The 20,916-nt window shown below is 40.5% G+C and overlaps 1 protein-coding gene across 6 annotated transcripts in view; it reads right to left on the reverse strand.

Annotated features, from left to right (window-relative positions):
* lpin2 (lipin 2) overlaps positions 1-20,916 on the reverse strand; it is a 160,138-nt gene that overhangs the window by 46,877 nt on the left and 92,345 nt on the right. For all 6 annotated transcript variants that reach the window (XM_069921744.1, XM_069921746.1, XM_069921747.1 and 3 more), the window contains 2 exons: positions 10,827-11,125; positions 5,657-5,761 (listed from right to left, as the gene is read on the reverse strand). In XM_069921744.1, the coding sequence (XP_069777845.1) occupies positions 5,657-5,761; positions 10,827-11,125 (404 nt within the window). The remainder of the gene's footprint in view (positions 1-5,656; positions 5,762-10,826; positions 11,126-20,916) is intronic.

The raw sequence follows: 20,916 nt of genomic DNA on the forward strand, positions 1-20,916 counted from the left end.
TCTCCTCTGCACTCTTTCCATCTTACTAATATCCTTCCTTTAGTTTAGCGAGCAGAACTGCACACAATACTCCAAATTTGGCTTCACCAATGTCTTATACAACCTCACCAGAACATCCCAACTCCTGTACTCAGTACTTTGATTTATAAAGGCCAATATGCCAAATGTGACTAAGGACATTTTAAATATTTCTGCCAGGGCCCCTGTAATTTCTACACTAGTCTCCCTCAAGGTCCAAGGGAATATCATGTCAGGCCTGGGGGGATTTATCTCTCTTTATTTGCTGTAAGGCAGCAAGCACCTCCTCCGCTTTAATCTCTATCTATTCCATGATACTACTGCTCGTTTCCCTTCCTTATACACCATGCCAGTTTCCTGAGTAAATACTGATGCAAAAAACTGTTTAAGATCTTCCCCCATCTCGTTAGGATCCACACATAGATGACCACTCTGATCTTCATTAAAATACTGTATTTTCATTGAGTTTAATATAAATCTAAATACATAATCATCTAACAATAGTAGATAACAGGTCATATCATACACATCACATATCTTAAGGCATCTAATTCTATTATATACTAATTAGCAGTTAATGCATTTCTAATAATGTATCCAATATTGAATGAAAATTAAATGGAACAAAATTGAAAACTCCTTTATAAAGGTATAATTTCATCATAATGTTGATATGAACTATGACAACCACACATAACCCCATATTTATGAGTTTATTCTAAAAAAAATTAAAAAGATCAAAAGGAAAAAATAAATAAATTAATGTTATTAATCTAACCCCTCCCACTAACAAGGTTAACTTGTAGAAATTGTAAAGATATGGATCAAATAGCAACCTCCAGACAACAGATCAGGAGCCCCATCAGCCTCCAAATTGCTTAATTCTTCCAATTATGATAAAAAGTCCATGAAAGGGCCCCACATCTTGTCAAATTGAAACTTTCTATCTTTAATGTTGCATCTAATTTTGTCCAAACTTAAACAGGACACATCATCATCTTGTTGAGGCCCACGACCCGAGCCGCGACCAGCTCACAAAATGGCCGTCGTCCTGCGTGACCTCCCACATGACGGGAAACAGCGGGCAACAGTGAGATTGCTGCCCAGTCGGAGATTGATGCTGCTGTGACATCATTCCCGATGTCAGCAGTGAGGAGTGAATACAAGCAGAGCTGCCAGTGCAATAAATCAGTTGACTTCAATTCCTCGTGTGTATGTCGTTCTTTCCGCACTTTGCGGAGCGCGCACGCTACCGTGGTGACCCCGACAGATCAAACTGGCAGTTCGAGCCGAAGCTGATGGACCACTCTGTCCCACTCAAGCTGCCAACATTCTGGGTATCGCAGCCACATGTGTGGTTCAAACAGGCCAAGGCCCACTTCCACCTTTGACAAATCACTGCTGCCGATGACACCCACTACTATTACGTAGTGAGCTCAATCAGGACATGGCAGCAAGGGTCATCAACTTCCTACTGCAGTCTCCGGAGCAAGGCAAATATGGTGCCCTCAAAGAACTACTTATTTGCATTTTCGGGCTATCACAGCACAAGCGCGCCGCCCATCTGTTGCACTTGGACAGTTTGAGAGATAGGGCCTAATCTGCCCTCATGAGCAAGATGCTTGCACTTGCTGAGGGGCACAAGCCTTGCCTGCTCTTTAAGCAGATATCTGACTCCTACTCGCCAACGAGGACTTCAGCGACCCGATGAAAGTTGCAGCCCGGGTGGACATGCTCAAGAGAGCAAAGAGAGAAAACAGTGCCTTGGTGGAATAGATCGCCAAGATCTGACCCCAGCCGGCAACAAGACCACAGCAGACATAGAGGCGTGGACCCCCCCTACCCAGCCATATTGTTATTGTTATGGGGTGCAGCGGCCTGGTCGATACCGTCCACCTTGCATGTTTCTGGGAAATGCCACAGCCAGCCATTGTAATGGCTACAGCGGTTGGCTAACGTGACAGGATCCTCCGCATGTGGGACTCTGTCAGGAAGGCAGTTTCTTGTGGACACTGGTGCTGAAATACGTGTCCTTCCCCTCATGGCTGACAACACCTGGAATGCCAAGCTGGGCCCGGCACCGAGGGCAGAGAACAGCACTTCTGCACAAACTTACAGCACCCGCACCATCCTCCTACAATTTGCTGGGCACCAATTTAAGTGGACTTTTACTGTCGCGGCAGTGCCACAACTGCTCCTGGGAGCTGATTTTCTGCATGCCCACTGGCTGCTGGTGGAGTTTGATGCATGCCAAAACTTTTCAAATAATGTCCCTGGGGGAAGCCAAACTACTGGCCACCCACTTCGACTCCGTCATGCTGTCCAATGACGCCTACACATGCATTCTAGTGGAGTTTCCCGCAATCATAGTGCCACAATTCTCCTCCGCGTAACCAAAGCACAGGGTAAGGCACCACATCCACACTGAGGGCCCCCGCTCCTCACCAGAGCACCCTGCCAACCCTCCACGAAAAATGTGCCCTTGCCAAAGAGGAATTTAAGAAAATGGAGAAGTTGAGGATAGTGCGATGATCGGACAGTCCTTGATCCTATGCCCTGCATATGGTCCTGAAGACAGCAGGAGGGTGACAGCCATGTGTGATTACCAACGCCTTGACGAGACCACCACACCGGACAGATACCCCGTACCCCATATCCAGAACTTTACCACGAACTTACAAGGGGGACAGTGTTTTCAAAGGTTGATTTTATCATGGGGTTATCATCAGATCCCAGTGCACCCCAAAGACATACCCAAAACCACCATAATAGCCCCTTTGGCCTGTTTGAATTCATGAGGATGCCCTTTGGGCTTAAGAACACTGCTCAGACTTTTCAGCGGCTTATGGCCATAGTCGGCCAGAACCTCTCATTCACGTTCATCTACCTGAATGATATCCTTATTGCCAGCTGCAACTATTCAGAGCACATAGCCCACCTCAGACAACTATTCATCTGTCTGCAGGAATTCGGGACCATCAACCCCACCAAGTGTCTTTGTTCGGGCGGAACACAATTGACTTCCTGGGGCAGCAGATCGACAAGTACAGGGTGAAACCACTGCTTGAAAAGGTAGAGACCATTTGGCGGTTCACGAAACCTTGCACCTTGCTGCAGGAGATCGCCAGTATGACGAACTTCTACCATCGATTCATACTGGCAACAGTTCGGATCGTGCGCACCCTTTTCGTGGTCATGGCGGAGAAAAATAAAGATATTTTCTGGGACGGGGAGGCCTCGGAGACATTCCAAAAAGCGAAGGACACTCTGGTCAATACCACCATTCTGGTTTATCCCAGGCCAAAGGCGCCGACCGCCTTCACGGTTGCTGCCTCCAGCGGTCAGCAGGGTCCTCAAACAGCTGATCGACGGGCAATGGCAGCCACTGGCCTGTTTTAGCAGGTACCTCTGGCCACCTGAACTTAAATACAGCATCTTTGACCGGGAACTATTGGCAGTGTACCTGGCAGTCAGGCACTTCCTATATTTTCTGGAAAACAGACAATTCAAGGTATTCACAGACCACAAACCACTGACTTTCACTTTCCACAAAGTGTCTGCCAGGCAGCAGAGGAACCTTTCCTATGTGTCCAAATTCACCACAGACATCAAGCACATCGCTGGCAAAAACAACGTAGTGGCCGACGCCATCAAGTCCATCCACACCCTAACCCAGGGTATAGACTATTCAGCCCTAGCCAGGGCACAACACGACAACCCTGAGATCCCAGTGTATAGGACAGTATGCCAGCACTTTCGGGGCTGCAGCTGGAGCAAATTGTCATTGCCCTTGGCAACCAGATGCTCCTCTGCAACGACTCCACTGGCAAACCCTGCCACACCGTACCTGCAGCATGGATAGAGCAGGTCTTTGACGCTGTGCATAACCTGGCACATATAGCCATTAGATCCATGATAAAGATGGTAGGCAGTAGGTTTGTCTGGCAGGGGCTCCGCATGCAGGCCAGTCAGTGGACCAAGACCTGCATGCTCTGCCAGGTGTCCAAGGTGCAAACTCACAATAAAGCCCCACCTCAATCTTTTGAGCCAGCATGGTGTGGGTTCAGCCACATCCACATCAACATCGTGGGGCCGATACCGGTTTCCCATGGGGTGATATACCTCCTCACTATGGTTGACCACTCTACGAGGTGGCCGGAGGCAGTCCCAATGGCTGTCACGACCACGGAGACCTGCGCTAGGGCACTAATCAACAGCTGGGTGTCCAGGTTCAGAGTCCTGGAACATCTCACCTCCAACAGAGGAGTGCAGTTTACCTCAGGACTCTAGGTGGCATTGTCCAAACTATTGGGAACCCAAGCCCACTGTACCACAGCATGTCACCCACATGCCAACAGGTTGGTGGAGCTGTTCCAGACACTTAAAAGCAGTCCTGATGGCCCGGCTTAAGGGTCTCAACTGGGCAGACGAACTGCCTTGGGCCCTTCTGGGGATACGCACCACACTGAAAGAGGACTTTAATACCTCCCAGAAATGCAGATGAAATGGTGTATTGTGCACTCTTGGTAACCCCAGGGGAGTTATTGGCCACCGCCAAGGATCCGGAAACCCCCCACAGTGGAACTGAAACAGCTGAGGGAAAGACTGTTTACCCTAGCTCCTGCCACACGGCCAGCCAAATCTTTCATCCCCAAAGACTTCCATACCTGCGATTATGTTTTTGTGCAAAGGGGAGGGTACCAGGCACCCTTCAAGCAACCATACGAGTTGCCAGAGTTGTCAGGCATAATGGGTTGACATGTGATTTGGACATTGCTGGCAAAGAGGAAACCTTCACCTTTGACCACCTGAAACCAGTTCATGTAGACATTAGCTAGCCAGTCAAGACTCAGCCCTCTGAGACACAGATGTAGGCCACCCAAAGTGGCAATGGACACTCCAATCACTAGTTCTGGGGGGGGCGGGGGGGGGGGGGTGCCCTCAGGGACCAACGACTGTCTCCCTGCGTGACCTCCCGCACAACAGGAAACAGCGGGCAATGGCGGGAATGCCAATCAGATGCCAGCGCTGCGATGACATCACTCTTGTCGTCAGAGTCATGGAATGAATATAAACAGAACTGCCAAATTGTCTGTCATTCTACACTTTGTGTAGCATGCACGCTAAAATGTAACCACTGCCTTGAGTCTGATCTTCTAGGTGGCCAATTTTGTCCCTTACTATCCTTTTACTCTTAACATACTTGTAGAAACCCTTCAGGTTTACATTCACATTACCTGCCAAAGCAACCTAATGTCTTCTTTTTTGCTTTCCTGATTTCCTTAGGTATTCTCTTACATTTTCTATCCTACATGTACTTGTCACCTGACCTGTCTGATTCCCTAATAGGAGATAAAGTATTGCATCCTCTCCCGTTGGTACTTCTATATATTGATTAGAAAGGTTTAGGAGGCAAAAAATACCTCTATATATTGATTTAGAAAACATAGGAAGAAAAACAACCAATGTTTTGGGCCTGATCCCTTCTTCTATACCTAGCCTGCTTTTGACTCCTGTCCCCTTAAACCTTTCCTATCTAGCAGTTATCTCAAAAGCAACCTTATGGAATATATGATGCTGTATTTAACAAAATTAGAAAAATGTTTGTTCTACTTTAATTTAGAATTGCATGACGTACCTTTCAACTGAAGACCAGTCCCCATCAGAATGTGGATAACCGACATCACGGTGAAAAGCTGGAGAATCATTCAAGTCATTTTCCTTCAAAGAACATATCAATCCCCTGGGTGAAGAAAATAATTGGATAAGCTCTTTATTCATTATTGAAAATTATTTGCTCATCCTTTCATGTGACAAATGCACCCATTTCAAGTATTTCCAAAAACCTTATTTGCACTGAACAACCTTTCAAGTACACAAAACAAGAGGTAGATTAACAATCATTCTGATCACAATATATTCTCCCTAAATTTCCTGCAAAATTAGATACAAATTAAAGTATTATTTACTCCTTTTTTTCAGCATTCAATTATCCACATTTATTTTTACTGTCAAAGGAATGGAGTTGGAGGTGGAAAGTGCTCCAAGTTACATTCAAAGCTAAATGAAATATCTTGCACAAAATAATGAATTAGTGATTACAAATTGAGCTACTGGATGATTTAATTATATCATTGTTAGTTTTAGGAAATGGGTTATTGCACATAACAGCTCTGATTTTGTTCACAAAGTTGTTGGATTTGAATATTAATTGCCATTTAAACTTGTAATGTTAAGATTTGTAATTAATAAATAAAGAAGCAAGAGAAAAAGAGATGAGACAGAGAAAACAAACTGGGATTAGAAAGGAAGGAAGAAATGGAAATAGAGAGGCCAGGCCTACTGGGATGGCTAAATGAAGTAAAAGAAAAAAATGGATAATTTAACTAAAAGAGTATCAATGATGGAAGACAGGATGGAAAAAGTGGAGGAAAATATAGAACGAAGAGAAAATGATTGGGAAGTATGGGAGAAAGAAAAAATTTGGGATAAAATTGTAATAGAAGAAATACTGTAAAGGTGGTGGGGGGGGGGCGGAGGAGGACGTAGAGGGGGTTTCTTCAAAAAATGGATTCCAGAGGTGTTGGGTGGGAATATAATTGATAATTTAGAAAATGAGACTGTTGCGAATTTTACGGGTGGTGGCAGACAAAGCAAAGAAGAGGAGATATCCAGCAATATGGAAGGGGGATAGAATTTTTTTTTCCCCCCCCTGGACATGAATGCGGCACTCATCAGTTGCAGAATTTGACAGAGTCAAAAAGATTTTAAAACAAAAGGGGATAGAATATGCCCTCCTTCACCCAGCAACCTTGAAAATTACAAAGGGGGATAAAATAAAACTTTTCAAGGAAGCAATGGTTTATGTTAAAAAATAAATAACATCAGAGTAAACAATGAATGAAGTTTGTTAAAATGGACTGTTATGTTGCTATAGTGAGAAAAGTTTATATTATTTGTATGGAGTTCTGTAGTTGTTTTATGTTTAATACTGTTAGATCTGTTGTTAAAAGAGAAAATTATGATGAACTATGAGAATGTCTATTCATTACAATGTTTATATTGTGGGGTTGTAAGTTTGTTATAATGTTACATTGTTACATGATAAATGCTGGGGTTATATACATGTTAGTGTTTTATGGTTACATGATTTATGGTTTTATTAATTATATCATATATTTACTGATAAATTTGATTTGAAAGGGAATAAAGGGGGCTCAGACAGGAAGAAATGAGAAAGAATAGGAGGTGGACGAAGGAGTCAAGCACGCTTAATAAAAAGGCGGTAGTTAGCACCCGTCATAGGGGTCTAAGTGCCAGAAAGGCTGGACAAGGGGGTTGAAGAGAAGGGGTGGGGGAATATGCGATATTTGTTATTATTTCAGGTTTGTTGATTTTAACCTTTTTAGTTTGTTTTGGGGGAAGAAATACTTTTTAGGGCTTTTTATGTTTCTGTTTGAAATATTGGTTTTGGTTTTGTTAATTCGTTTAGGTTTTGTTTTACACATGAAATCCATACAGAAAACCAAGGTAAGATAAAAGAGACGGAAGGTAAATATCAGAAGGCAAAGAGGAGGGGCAAGAGGAAGATGGGGAAACACTGGGGTAATGAGTAAATTAATTACATTTTTAAGCTTTAATGTTAATGGACTAAATGAGTAAATCAAAAAAAAGTCTTAGCACACCTTAAGAAGGTTCAAACTGAGTTTGAGTGGAAAAACTATAAATAATTTTTTTAAAAATCATAATTAATAAAGGTATCTTTTTTCATTTTTAAAAATCTTTTTCATTATTAACCATTCAAATCTAGAATTTGGCCAATAATTTCATCCCCTTAGAAAAAAATATGCAAAAAGAATGTTTGTAAAAAGAAAATTTAAAAAATGGAACAGATTGGGGAGGTCTGACTATAACATCATTGCGACTCATTCAGATAATGAAGACGACCTCATACTTAATGAAACTGTACAAGCATTTCATAGACAAGGCATTAAAATTCTTTCAATGAATTCTTTTAAGGTGTGCAGAGCAATATATTTTTTCTTTCAGACAGTGACTCATTGGGTTTTGATTTGAAGGTTTCCTCCTTGAGAACCCTATATCTGTGCTCCATGGGTATTACATAATGCCTAACATTTATCAATTTTGGTCCAATTCACAGCCACAAACACATCATCATCAAATCACGCTGGGAAGTAAATTTGGTGGCCCCGGCTTGTGAGCCAAAAGGACCTGTTACTGTGCTGCATGACTAAAAAGTTTAAATGGTCAAATGACAGACAAATTTACCCGAGATTAGAAGCAATTGCCCCACCTCAGAATTTTTTTAAAATGGCAGCGCTGCTGCTGGAGCAGATCCAGGGAGAGCCGAAACACAATAATGCTCAGAAGGGTTCAATTACCCAGACCCAATGCTGGCGGTTCCATACAGGCTTTAAATAGCTTGTTAAAGGAGCTCTACCGGCACCACCTACGGCTCCTAGAACGCTTCCACCAGCGTTGTCTCCGCTCCATCCTCAACATCCATTGGAGCGCTTTCATCCCTAACGTCGAAGTACTCGAGATGGCAGAGGTCGACAGCATCGAGTCCACGCTGCTGAAGATCCAGCTGCGCTGGATGGGTCACGTCTCCAGAATGGAGGACCATCGCCTTCCCAAAATCGTGTTATATGGCGAGCTCTCCACTGGCCACCGTGACAGAGGTGCACCAAAGAAAAGGTACAAGGACTGCCTAAAGAAATCTCTTGGTGCCTGCCACATTGACCACCGCCAGTGGGCTGATAACGCCTCAAACCGTGCATCTTGGCGCCTCACAGTTTGGCGGGCAGCAACCTCCTTTGAAGAAGACCGCAGAGCCCACCTCACTGACAAAAGGCAAAGGAGGAAAAACCCAACACCCAACCCCAACCAACCAATTTTCCCCTGCAACCGCTGCAACCGTGTCTGTCTGTCCCGCATCAGACTTGTCAGCCACAAACGAGCCTGCAGCTGACGTGGACTTTTTACCCCCTCCATAAATCTTCGTCCACGAAGCCAAGCCAAAGAAGAAAGGAGCTGATGGTGTTTGTAAGTAAAATCCTGCAACCATAAGGTCTGTTCCCAAGATGGTAGTGCCTGTGCTGGCCACAGCAGCCCTGAGGGGTAGCAGACTCCAGGGAAGCAGTGGACTGGTGCAGGACACCAGAAACGGGGTGAACACCCCCCCCCAATTGAGAAGGAGAAGCAGAGGAAAGGATCCAACAAGATGGTGTCCACGAAAGCAGACCAGCGAGTGGATCAGTGGTCAAATGACCCACATTTGCTATGGCCTACTGAGGACTAGCTCATGGGAACCAGGTATCAGAACGGAAATTTGCCAGGGTGCTGAGGTCAAGAAGAGCTCCCAAAAAGCCTCAGAGGCTGAAGGCTTCCTGATCATATCAGAGGTTTGGATCAGCAGTTCTGGTTGACGATGAATCGAACTGTCTGTGAGACTGCAGAGGCTGTGGGAACTCTGGAGGCGAATCCAGGGACTCTCAGTGACTCTGAAGGGACTCTCTTTTGCTACTCTTTCTTTCTTACTGAAAGGGGTGCCAGGTGACACTAAAGGTAACTCTTTCATCTGCTTTACGGCAGGGAGAAGGCAATTTTGTGTAATTTTACATGTTCTGTACTATTACATGACAATAAAGGAATCTTGAATAATCAATCCTTAAATTTAATGAAGAATAGGCATTCCCAAATTGAAATAGTTTCACCTGCAGCAGCAATTGTTCCTCAAGTGCAGTAAAATATCCCAGTATGTTTCAGAACTATTGTGAAATAAAATTTGGGGATGAAATGCCAGAAGTTAGGGACGAAGCATTTCACAATAACTCTGAAACATATTGGGATATTTTACTGCACTTGAGGAACTATATTAAACCCAAACATTTGTTATAAACATTTAGTGCTTTTCTTCTCCGAAAAGTGGACAGCAAGAATTCTATGTAAGAAATACAATAGTCAAACATCAAGCAAAATTTTGCTAGAGTAGACCATCTCAGAACATTTCCCATTGGTCAAAGCCTTACCAAGAATTGATACATTTTTAAATATTTTAGGCCATTTAAGTTGCTTGAACTTTTACTTTTATGACAATGGAGGCATTGGGTCATAGGCAATCCCATTCCCCTTCTCCTTATTTTCTGATATCTTTGCATCTTATTGTCTCTTTGAACGCACATCAACTATCTTTAGATTCTTTTGCTCCTTACCAACTCTAAGGAAGTAAAGTAAGCACCAAGATCAACAGTAATTCTTAACCAGACAGATAAAAATGATTGTAAAATAAAGATTGGGACCAAGAAGGGGATGAATTGGATTGGGTGCATTCTAGGCTTGAATGCTTAATAATGAAAAAGATGCCTACATGAATTAGTTATCTTAACATTACAAGCTCTAAGAGCAATTACTATACAAATCCAAAAACTTAGCAAGAAAAGAGATGCTGAGGGCAGTGAGCATTTCCAAAATATAACAATCAAATAATTAAATCAGCCAGCAGCTCCATTTCCAATCCACATGATTTCTCTTCCTGCTACAAGTTGCTCCAACTGGGCAATAGCAATGTTTTTGTTTAGGTCATTTATTCAATCTATTGGCATATCTATTGAATCTATGAGTTATTTAAACCATTTCATTATCCAAGCATTGACAACTCTCAACAAGAGTTATTACCAGAACTATCAGGAAATCACCAAGGTACACAGCCAAAATCAATGAATTAGCAGCACTTCAACACTTTTTAAAAAAAAGTTGCAAACTGCAAGATAAAAATGTGCTTCAACCTGGAGGAGTGCATTGGTTCCTCTTCCTCAGAACTCATGTCAATTTCAAATATGTCTTCATTTCCATCTGAAATGCGCTCTTCCTTTTTGCCATCTAATCTAAGTTTCTTCTTGCGTCGTTTTTTTTTCTTTCCTGAGCCGGAGCATACTGCACCCTCGGGACCAGTGTCCTGGACAATGTTCTCCAAGTCCTGTCCATCTCTCAAATCAGCTCCACATTGCTCCAAGTTTACATCATTGAAAAACTGCCCATTTTCAGTATGGATAGGAGAGGTGGCCAAGTGAGAAGGAACTTCTTCCTAGTTAAATAAAAATTGAAACCCTATTGAATTGAAAGCTGAAGGTCATTTGCTCTATACCACTTTCAAATGCAGCTTCAAGTTCATAGAAGTATGGAACTTTTAAGCTAAATCTATACAATTTGCATCAAGTATGAACCCTGGCTTAACCACTGAAATAATAGTTGGCAGATAACGTGTTCTGTTATATTAATTTCTGGAGCAAGGAAGAACATTATCAGCCTTTGGGAAATTACCTCGAATTAACCTACCAATCCCATACGTTTTTGGGGGGCGGGGTGAAACTGGAGTACATGGAGAAATCCCATGCAGGTTACAGGTTACAAACTCCTTGCAGGCAGTGCCGGATTCAAATGCAGGTCATTGGTGCTGTAGTTTTTGGAGTAACTGGCAGTCCCAGTTGACTACAGTCTGTCAAGATCACGTGTTCACTATAATACACTGGCAAACTAGTTATCTTTGAAGTGAAGGATCAGAGAGGATAAAAAAACAAGCTTCCTATTTACCAGAACTATGGGTTTTCTACAGTATTCAGTTCATACATTAACAAGCATTGTGTTAAGGATAAAATCAGAAATCATTTAAAAATTAAAACATCTGAGTTCAAGGTTCTTAAAACTTTAGAAGAGATGTTCTTTTTGTAAATGAATTGGATCCAAATGTAGTTATGCAAAGCTGAAGAGACCAAATGAATCTAAAATAGTTGAAGGAAACCATAGAAACCAAATGCTGGTGAAATCAAATGTGGGCTGTAAGGTCGTATCACAAAAGGCTACAGAAAGCTTATAATTAAAACAACATGTCTTGCCTGCTGCCTGAAGCATATGTTCTCAACAAAAAAAAAAGCAAATCCTTTTAGAAGAGCAATTAGTTTCTTCCTCAGTACATTTTAAAATAGCAGTGCACAAAAATTTGAAAAAAAGTAACAGCTGCTGCATTTGAGAGTCCAATTTCCTTGAATGAAGTAAAGTGCACATGGAAAATTGAGTGGAATGTGACAACAGGCTCATGACAGATGCTTTTGAATTTGGATTGATTGGGATTTTTTAACTCTTTAAAAATGCATTAGTTTAGCCTAAAGCTTTCACTTTCTCATGGTCTACACCCGTAAATTAAAGCTAAACTGTTCTACATCAGTAATTGGGATAGATCATCGACCCAACATCTGCCTAGCACCCAGTGCACATTTATCTTTGGTGTATGGGAGCTGTCAAGTGACTGACTTCAGCATGGAGTGAAATCTGCAGAGGCATTTCATCCACCTTACAGCCAACTCTGGCATCTCTTGCAGACATCAATTTTCAAAATCATGAATATGCTTCTGCCTCCATAATTTTCTTCACTTCTCAAGGTAGATGGGATTTTCATTGCTTATTACCTGCCCCACATCCTTGTACTCAAACAAAAAAAATGATTAGTGCATTTGAAAAAAACAAAATTTCTTAATTTCATGACTTTAGTGTTTTTGCACAGGAAGAAGGTAACTTTGGTGCTATTATATATTTTAGTTTGGAAAGAGATTAACCAGAAACCTACTTCCAAACTAAATTTGTCTCCCAATTTTTATTTCCATGAAGAACAGCACATCAAAGTGACTTTTCCATTCATCAAACTGCTGTCAAGTATATTGTGGAACCAACGGTGCAACAAATCATACAAAAATGACATACCACCCTCCATTTAAAAGTATGAAACAGATTTAAAATGAAGAAACCATAACCTCATTCATTAATTGCATTGATCACATTTTGACTAAAGACAGAAATTTCAATTACAGTAAAACCTCTGGTATCCAGAATTCAAGCAACCAGCAAAAAGGAAAATAAATAAGAATAAACTAACAGATAAAAAAATACGCAAGTTTAAATTTTAAAAATAAGTGATCTCTGAAGTAAACATAAATCTTTAGTGAAGATGCGAACAAATATTCAGCCAGCAGAATGACCTAGTTGTGCTTTGCTTATAACAGCGGTTTGAATAAATTGTGTTTGAATAAAATGGGGCCTTGCCCAGGATGAAGAATTGGTTTATGCCGCTCGCTGTTGGGATAACTCTCTTAAAGTGTCCGCTTATCCCTGCTCAGTAAGAATAGCCCAGTCAGAGGTTTTATCTGTATACTTCAGGGAGGAGGGGGTAATTATCTATAATGTTATTTTTCATCTTTCAGGTGGCTTCGTAGAGGGGGGAGGTATCTACAGATTCAGCAATGATTAAACGTTTTCAAAGAATATGACTAAAAATAAAGTAAAATGCTTCAAGGTTGAAATACAATAGAATTCCTAAATTCTAGACTACTCAGGGATTTGGTCGATCCAGATTTTTGGATTTACCAAATTCTCAGACAGTATTTTTAAAATTCAACTTTAATGCAGATTAAAGAAGAGATGAACCAGTAATTTAAAAAAAAATTCTATTTATTGAAATCATGATGTATATAATCAAAATATACAACTAAAGAAACAAAAAAAATTGAAAAAAGTACATACATGATATTTTCAAAACAAAAATAACCCCATACAAATCCTCACCACCCTCCAACTCACCCACCCAACCCCACCCCCCACTAACCTATCCCAAAAATAGAAAAAAGAAAGAAGCGGAGATAATCATAGAAAATTCATCAATTAATTGCCATGAATTGGAATAACACTAATACTGTGCGGGCAGGGGGTTCAAAAACTCAAACCCATACAATCCAAATAAGGGCTCCAAATTTTATGATAAAAGATCATTATCACACAAGTTATATGTTATCTTCTCCAACAGAATACAAGACCTCAATTCTGTATACAATCAAATCAGTGTCATTCTTCCAAAGAATTGCTAAGCATTTTCTAGCTATAGTTAATGCCAATCTCAAAAATGCAATTTGAAATCTATTTAATCTTAATTCTAAATTCAACCTCTTAATATTATCCAACAAAAATACTAAAGGATCTAGTGAAGTTTCACTTTCAAAATAGTTTCTAAAAGTTCCTTAAGTCTATTCCAAAAAGGTTTTTACTGTTTCACATAGCCAGACAGAATATAAAAAAAAACTACTTCCTTGTGACATCCGAAACATAATTCTGAAGAAATGAAATTGTATCTCCTTAATTTTTCTGGAGTTAAATATAATTGATGAATAAAATTATAATGAACTAATCAATATCTTATATTTATAATTTTATTGATACTATCCCTACATAAACTCATCCAATCATCCTGAGAAATAAGTACAGGTATGCACTCCTTTATCCGAACATCTAAAATCTGGAAAGTTGCAAGATCCGGCATTTTTTTCCCTGGTGCTGGTACAGCGGAGGAGGGAGAGAGAGAGAGAAGGAGATGGCAGCGTGACTTGGGCAGGCAAGTGGGGTGGGGGGGGGAGAGATGGCAGCGCGAATCGGGCAGGCAAGGGGTGGGGAGAGAGACAGCAGCGCGAATCGGGTGGGCGAGGAGGAGAGAGATGGCAGCGCAACTCGAGCGGGCGGGGGGAGAGAGATGCCAGCGTGACTGGAAGGGGGTGGATACGTCAGCACAATTCGGGTGGGCTTAAATCTGGGGCAGCTGGCTTTTGTTCTAAAATCCGGAAAAATCCGAAATTCAGAACACACTGTCCCCCAAGGGTTCCTGTACCTGTATTCCTAAATCTTTCTCCCATTTCAATCTAGATTTATACAAATCCAATTTAGGCATTTTATTCTGTAATAAAGCATACATCTCAGTTATAAATCCCTTCTTACTACCCTCAGTAAGTAAAATTTCAAAATTAGACCATCTAGGTCACACATGTCAAACTCTGGATTTGGCCCGCGATATAATTATATTTGGCCCGCAAGATCATATCAAAAATGTATTAGAGGTGGCCCGCTGGCCGCCGCGCCAGTATAGCGCATGCACAGTAACCGCTGTGTCCCAGGGTGAGAGAGAGAGAGAAAAATCCTGGGACTTGAAAAGTAGTGGTGGGTGGTTTTATAAACACGCTGTCGTGTCCCCCCCGCCCACCCCCCCATCGCAGCGCACCTGGCCGGAGTCAGGGGAAGCCAAGGCCGCTTCCCAGCGCCTGGAACCCCAGTGGCACAGCGTTTCTTGGAGTTGCAGATGGAGTCGTGACGCCGGAGGGAAGTTTGGGGCTCCCCGCCGGGCGATGGGGGCGCCGACTGCCGGCCGCCCTGCGCCTTCCCACCGGACCAGTGGCGGATGCCCGGAGTACACATGGAGAGCGAGGCTGGTCGGGCAGGTAGGGTGGAACACCCCGCCAATCTCGGGAGTGGCGTGGGCTGGATCGGGATTAGCCGCGCTCACCTGCTCCTCCACCGCTGACCGGGATCCCAGCGCGGTCCTGAGCACGGAGACTGCCATGGAAAGGTCCTGGGACACCGGCACGGAAAGTAAAGGGGGTCCGGGAGAAACTCAGCAGGTCAAGGGGGGTCCGGGAGAAACCCAGCAGATCAAGGGAGGTCCGGGAGAAACTCAGCAGGTCAAGGGGGGTCTGGGAGAAACTTAGCAGGTCAAAGGGGGATCCGGGAGAAACTCAGCAGGTCAAAGGGGGATCCGGGAGAAACTCAGCAGGTCAAGGGGGGTCCGGCAGAAACTCAGCAGGTCAAGGGGGAGGGGTCCGGGAGAAACTCAGGGGGGGCCTGACCTCGCCAGGACCGTTGCCCACTCCCCCTCCCTGCCGCAGGCCGACCTGCGACTCACGGTGACGGGGCCGCTGATCCGCCAAGATGCCCCCGCACTGACGTTGTCCAACCCGATCGCCCGCAAACCCCGCCCTCCCCCACACAGACCTGAGTAAGTATTATGAACTTTAATCTCAGGATAAAACGATCTTCCAATAGTTTCATGTCACAGTGATAAATATATTCCTGGTTAAAAATGGTCCTGCACCTGGATACAAGCTCATTCGGCATGAAACTTGAAAAGTGTGTAAATCAAAGGATATCTGTACCAATGGAAAAAGGGCATGGCAAATAACCCTGCTAGAGTTCATGCCACAATCAATCACCCATTTGATTGTTTCAGGAATCATGTTATTCTCCCACATTCTCAATAGCCCTCAGATTTTACTATTTTACAGCACACTAGCAACATTTGAAAAATCCTCTATAGAGAAATATTATTTATTGAATATTTTATTTCTCATTTGTTAATGCTTCTGGAAAGAGTTTATCTAAAACTATTATTAAACCTTTATTTTAATAAGAAAAAGTTTAACATTTCATATGTTGAAAGAAGAAAAAACATGCAGATGTTGTTGAAAATTTTCAATAAGTATTTAGTTCGGCCCTCGACTTAGTCCAAGTTTTTAATTTTGGCCCTCCGTGAATTTGAGTTTGACACCCCTGATCTAGGTAATTGTAAAGTATGACCAAAATTATCCAACGATAAAGCTTTAATTTGAAGATATCATATTTCTCTTTCTTTCTCTAAAAAAGAAATAAAATATCCTGCTTCATAACAATCTTGCACAAATTTAATACCCTTTTGATCCCATAACTTTAAAAGCTGATTGATTATTAAGTGTAAATAAAAGGGGAAGAGCTTATTTTGATACAAAGGAGTTTTACCCTAAATCTTACCTTGAGTACCTATAACTTCATTTTTTTAATACCATAAATCCATTAAATGTTTCAAAACAGGTAAATTATAACTATTCAATAACTTAAGAGTTCCATCTATAAATAAACTGATCTATTCTCTTCTCACTAATTTGAAATAATTCATTATTAGCCCACATCAATGGTTTGTCCAATTCAAACATCCTATTAATAAATTTCAATGATGCTGCATCATAATAAATTTGAAAATTATGGAGTTGCAAACCTCCCAATTCATATTTCCAAGTTAATTTTTGTAAAGATACCCTTGCCATTTTATCCTTCTCTGAACATTTCCTCACCAAAGCATTCAAGTCCTTAAAATTTCAAGGAATAGATTGAAATAAATATTGAAATCGAGAAAAAATATTTATTTTAATGCAATTAACTTCCTATTAATGTAATCAGAAAATCTTTCCATCAGTTCAAATCATATTTAATTTTAGACAATAACAGTAAATAATTTAATTCCTATAAATGACTATAATTATTATCTACCTTAACACCTAAGTACTTAATTTGATCCAACCATTTGAACGTCACAATATGCTTACAAGAAAAATAATCAGTTTCCGCTAATGACATAATCTCACTCTTTCCCCAATTGTTTTTGTGACCTGATATCGCACATAATGTTCCAATCTTATCATGTAGGCACTTCAAAGAATTCTGAGGTCCTGTTAAATATATAAAAACATCATCCAGAAATAAATTAATTTTAAATTCATAAGATTTCACCTTAATACTTTTAATACCATCTTGTATAATCATCTGAGCCAAAGGTTCAATAACTAATGAAAATAGCACCAACGACAAAGGACAGGTTTGTCTAGTCGATCTAGTCAACATAAAATGTAAAGAGAACAGTCCATTTGTCACAACTCTAGCAGTAGGGCTTCTCTATAAAGCCTCAATCCAACCAATGAATATTGGGCCAAACTTAAATTTATCCAAAGCTTTAAATAAATAAAAAACTCCACTCTATCAAAGGCCTCTTCTGCATCCAATGAAATAACCATTAGTAGGTTGAATCCCTCTTGAGAAATATTGATCAAAGAAATCAACTTCACAATATTATCTGCCGATTAATGATTTTTAATAAAAAATGAATTAAATCTGGTAAATATTTAGCCAATATATTAGCTAGAATTTTCATTACAAGTTTATAATGAAATTCAATAACAAAATTGGTCTATAAGACCCAGCTTTCAATGGGTCCCTATCTTTTTAAGAATAATTGTAATAATTGCTTGAGAAAAAGAGTCTGGAAAAGAATGAACCTCGTTGCCTGCTTCAATATTTTGATCAATAATGGAATTAATAAATATTGAAATTTTTAAATAAAATTCAGAAGGAAAACCATCATCACCTGGAGACTTTCCATATGCCATGGATTGAAGTGCGTCTATTATTTCTTAAGCAGATAAAGGAGCATCCAAATATTTAGTCTTCATACAACAAAAAAGGCAAATCCAGATCAGATTAAAAAAATTCAATTTTAACCTCATCTTCCTCTATTTCAGGTGTCTATAATTTTTAATAAAATTTTCTAAACACATCATTAATCTCCTGATGTTTACAAGTTATCAACCATTCCTGATAGCATTAATTGTTCTTGAAACTTGTTCCATTTTTAACTCCCGAGCTAAAACTTTGAGCTCTTTCCCCTAATTCATATCTTTGCCTAGTTCTCTGTAATAGCTTCTCAAACTTATGTTTGTAATGAATTATATCTTAATTTCATATTAGTCAAACATATTTTCTTAACCTCCATTGGATTTTGCTGTAAATCTTTTCCTAAAATTCCTATCTCCTCTAATTTAGTTACTTCAGCTACATGTTGTTCCTTAATTTTAGTAGTAAAAGTAATAATTTGTCCCCTCAAATATGCTTTAAAGCATCCCATAAAACAAATGTACTATTCACTGAGTCCATTTTATTTTCAAAAATAACTATATTTGATCTCTCATAAAATTACAAAATTCTACATTTTTCAATAACAATGAATTAAATCTCTATTGCTATGTATTATCAATTCTCTCTGAACTTGTACATGTTATTAACAACGATCAGACAAAATTCTACTCTTATATTCAGCCTTCAATAAACAACCTTGCAATTGTGCTGATACTAAAAATAAATCTATTCAAGAATAAAAATCATGTTGTAATGATTAAAATGAGAAGTCTTTCTCTTTAGGATTTAATCTCCTCCATACATCTACTAAATTCATATCTTTCATTAACATTACCACTGTTTTGCCATTTTAGTCCTAACTACAACTTTTGGAAATGTATCTAATAATAGGTCCAAACAACAATTAAAATCACCTCCAGTCATAATTTTTTCATATGCTTGATTTAAATTAAGAAAAGAGTCCAACATAAATTTCTCGTCTTCAATATTAGGAGCATAAATATTCATTAAAGTCCAAGATTCAGAAGGATTTTTACAATTAACAACTAAAAGTCTGCCAACTGACTCAATAACTGATACATAACAATTACAGCACAGAAACAGACCATTAGGCCCTTCTAGTCCACACCAAACCAAACACCCCTCTCTAGTCCCACCTCCCTGCACAATGCCCATAACCCTCCATCTTCTTCTCATCCATATACCTGTCCAACCTTTTCTTAAATAATACAATTGACTCCGCCGCCACTATTTCTCCCGGAAGCTCATTCCACACGGCTACCACTCTCTGAGTAAAGAAGTTCCCCCTCATGTTACCTCTAAACCTCTGCCCCTTAATTCTTAACTCATGTCCTCTTGTTTTAATCTTTCCTCCTCTTAACGGAAATAGTCTATCCACATCCACTCTGTCTATCCCTTTCATAATCTTAAATACTTCTATCAAATCCCCTCTCCACCTTCTACGCTCCAAAGAATAAAGACCTAATCTGTCCAATCTCTCCCTATACTCTAGATGCTTAAACCCAGGCAACATTCTGGTAAACCTTCTCTGCACTCTCTCCACTCTGTTTATATCCTTCCTATAATTAGGCGACCAGAACTGCACACACAACTCCAAATTAGGCCGCACCAACGTCTTATACAATCTCAACATCATCTCCCAACTCCTATATTGCATGCAATGATTGATAAAGGCCAGCATACTAAAAGCCATCTTCGCCACCCTATTCACGCGAGTTTCTACCTTCAGGGAACGATGTACCGTTACTCCTAAATCTTTCTGCTCTTCTGTATTCATCAATGCTCTCCCATTTACCATGTATGTCCTATTCTGATTCTTCTTACCAAAATGAAGCACCTGACACTTATCAGCATTAAATTCCATCTGCCATTTTTCAGCCCACTTTTCTAAGCAGCCCAAATCCCTCTGCAATCCTTGAAAACCTTCTTCATTATCCACTGTTCCACCTATCTTAGTATCGTCTGCATATTTACTAATCCAATTCACCACCCCATCATCTAGATCATTAATGTATATAACGAACAACAACGGGCCCAATACAGATCCTTGAGGCACACCACTGGTCACCGGCCTCCAACCTGACAGACAATTATCCACTACCACTCTCTGGCCTCTCCCTTTCAGCCAATGTTCAATCCATTTGACTATCTCAAAATTTATACCTAAAGACTGCACCTTCCTAACTAACCTTCCATGTGGTACCTTATTGAAGGCCTTACTGAAGTCCATATAGACAACATCCACCGCGCTACCCTCATCCACATTCCTAGTCACCTCTTCAAAAAATTCAATCAGATTGGTCAAACATGACCTTCCTCCCACAAATCCATATTGAGTGCTCCTGATCAGACCCTGTCTATCCAGATGTTTATAAGTACTATCTCTAAGAATTTTCTCCATTAATTTACCTGCCACAGACGTCAAACTTACAGGCCGATAGTTGCCAGGCTTCCTCCTTGAACCCTTTTTAAATAACGGAACCACATGCGCAATGCGCCAATCCTCCGGCAATTTAAAAGATAACTTTTTATTAATCAAAATAGCTATACCACTTGCTTTCAAATTAAACGAAGAAGCTATAACTTGACCAAACCAATCTCTTTTCAATTTTTGATGTTCCTTCTCATCAGTCAAATGTTTCTTGCAAAAAAGCAAATCAACATTCAACATTTTAATATGCACCAATATTCTTTTTCTCTTAATCAGGTTATTAAGCCCATTAACATTAAAAGTAGCAAAATTTAAATTAGCCATCATTCCAATTCATTTCA

This window comes from Narcine bancroftii, chromosome 2 (genome assembly GCF_036971445.1).
Source record: "Narcine bancroftii isolate sNarBan1 chromosome 2, sNarBan1.hap1, whole genome shotgun sequence".
Taxonomy (NCBI): Eukaryota; Metazoa; Chordata; class Chondrichthyes; order Torpediniformes; family Narcinidae; genus Narcine; species Narcine bancroftii.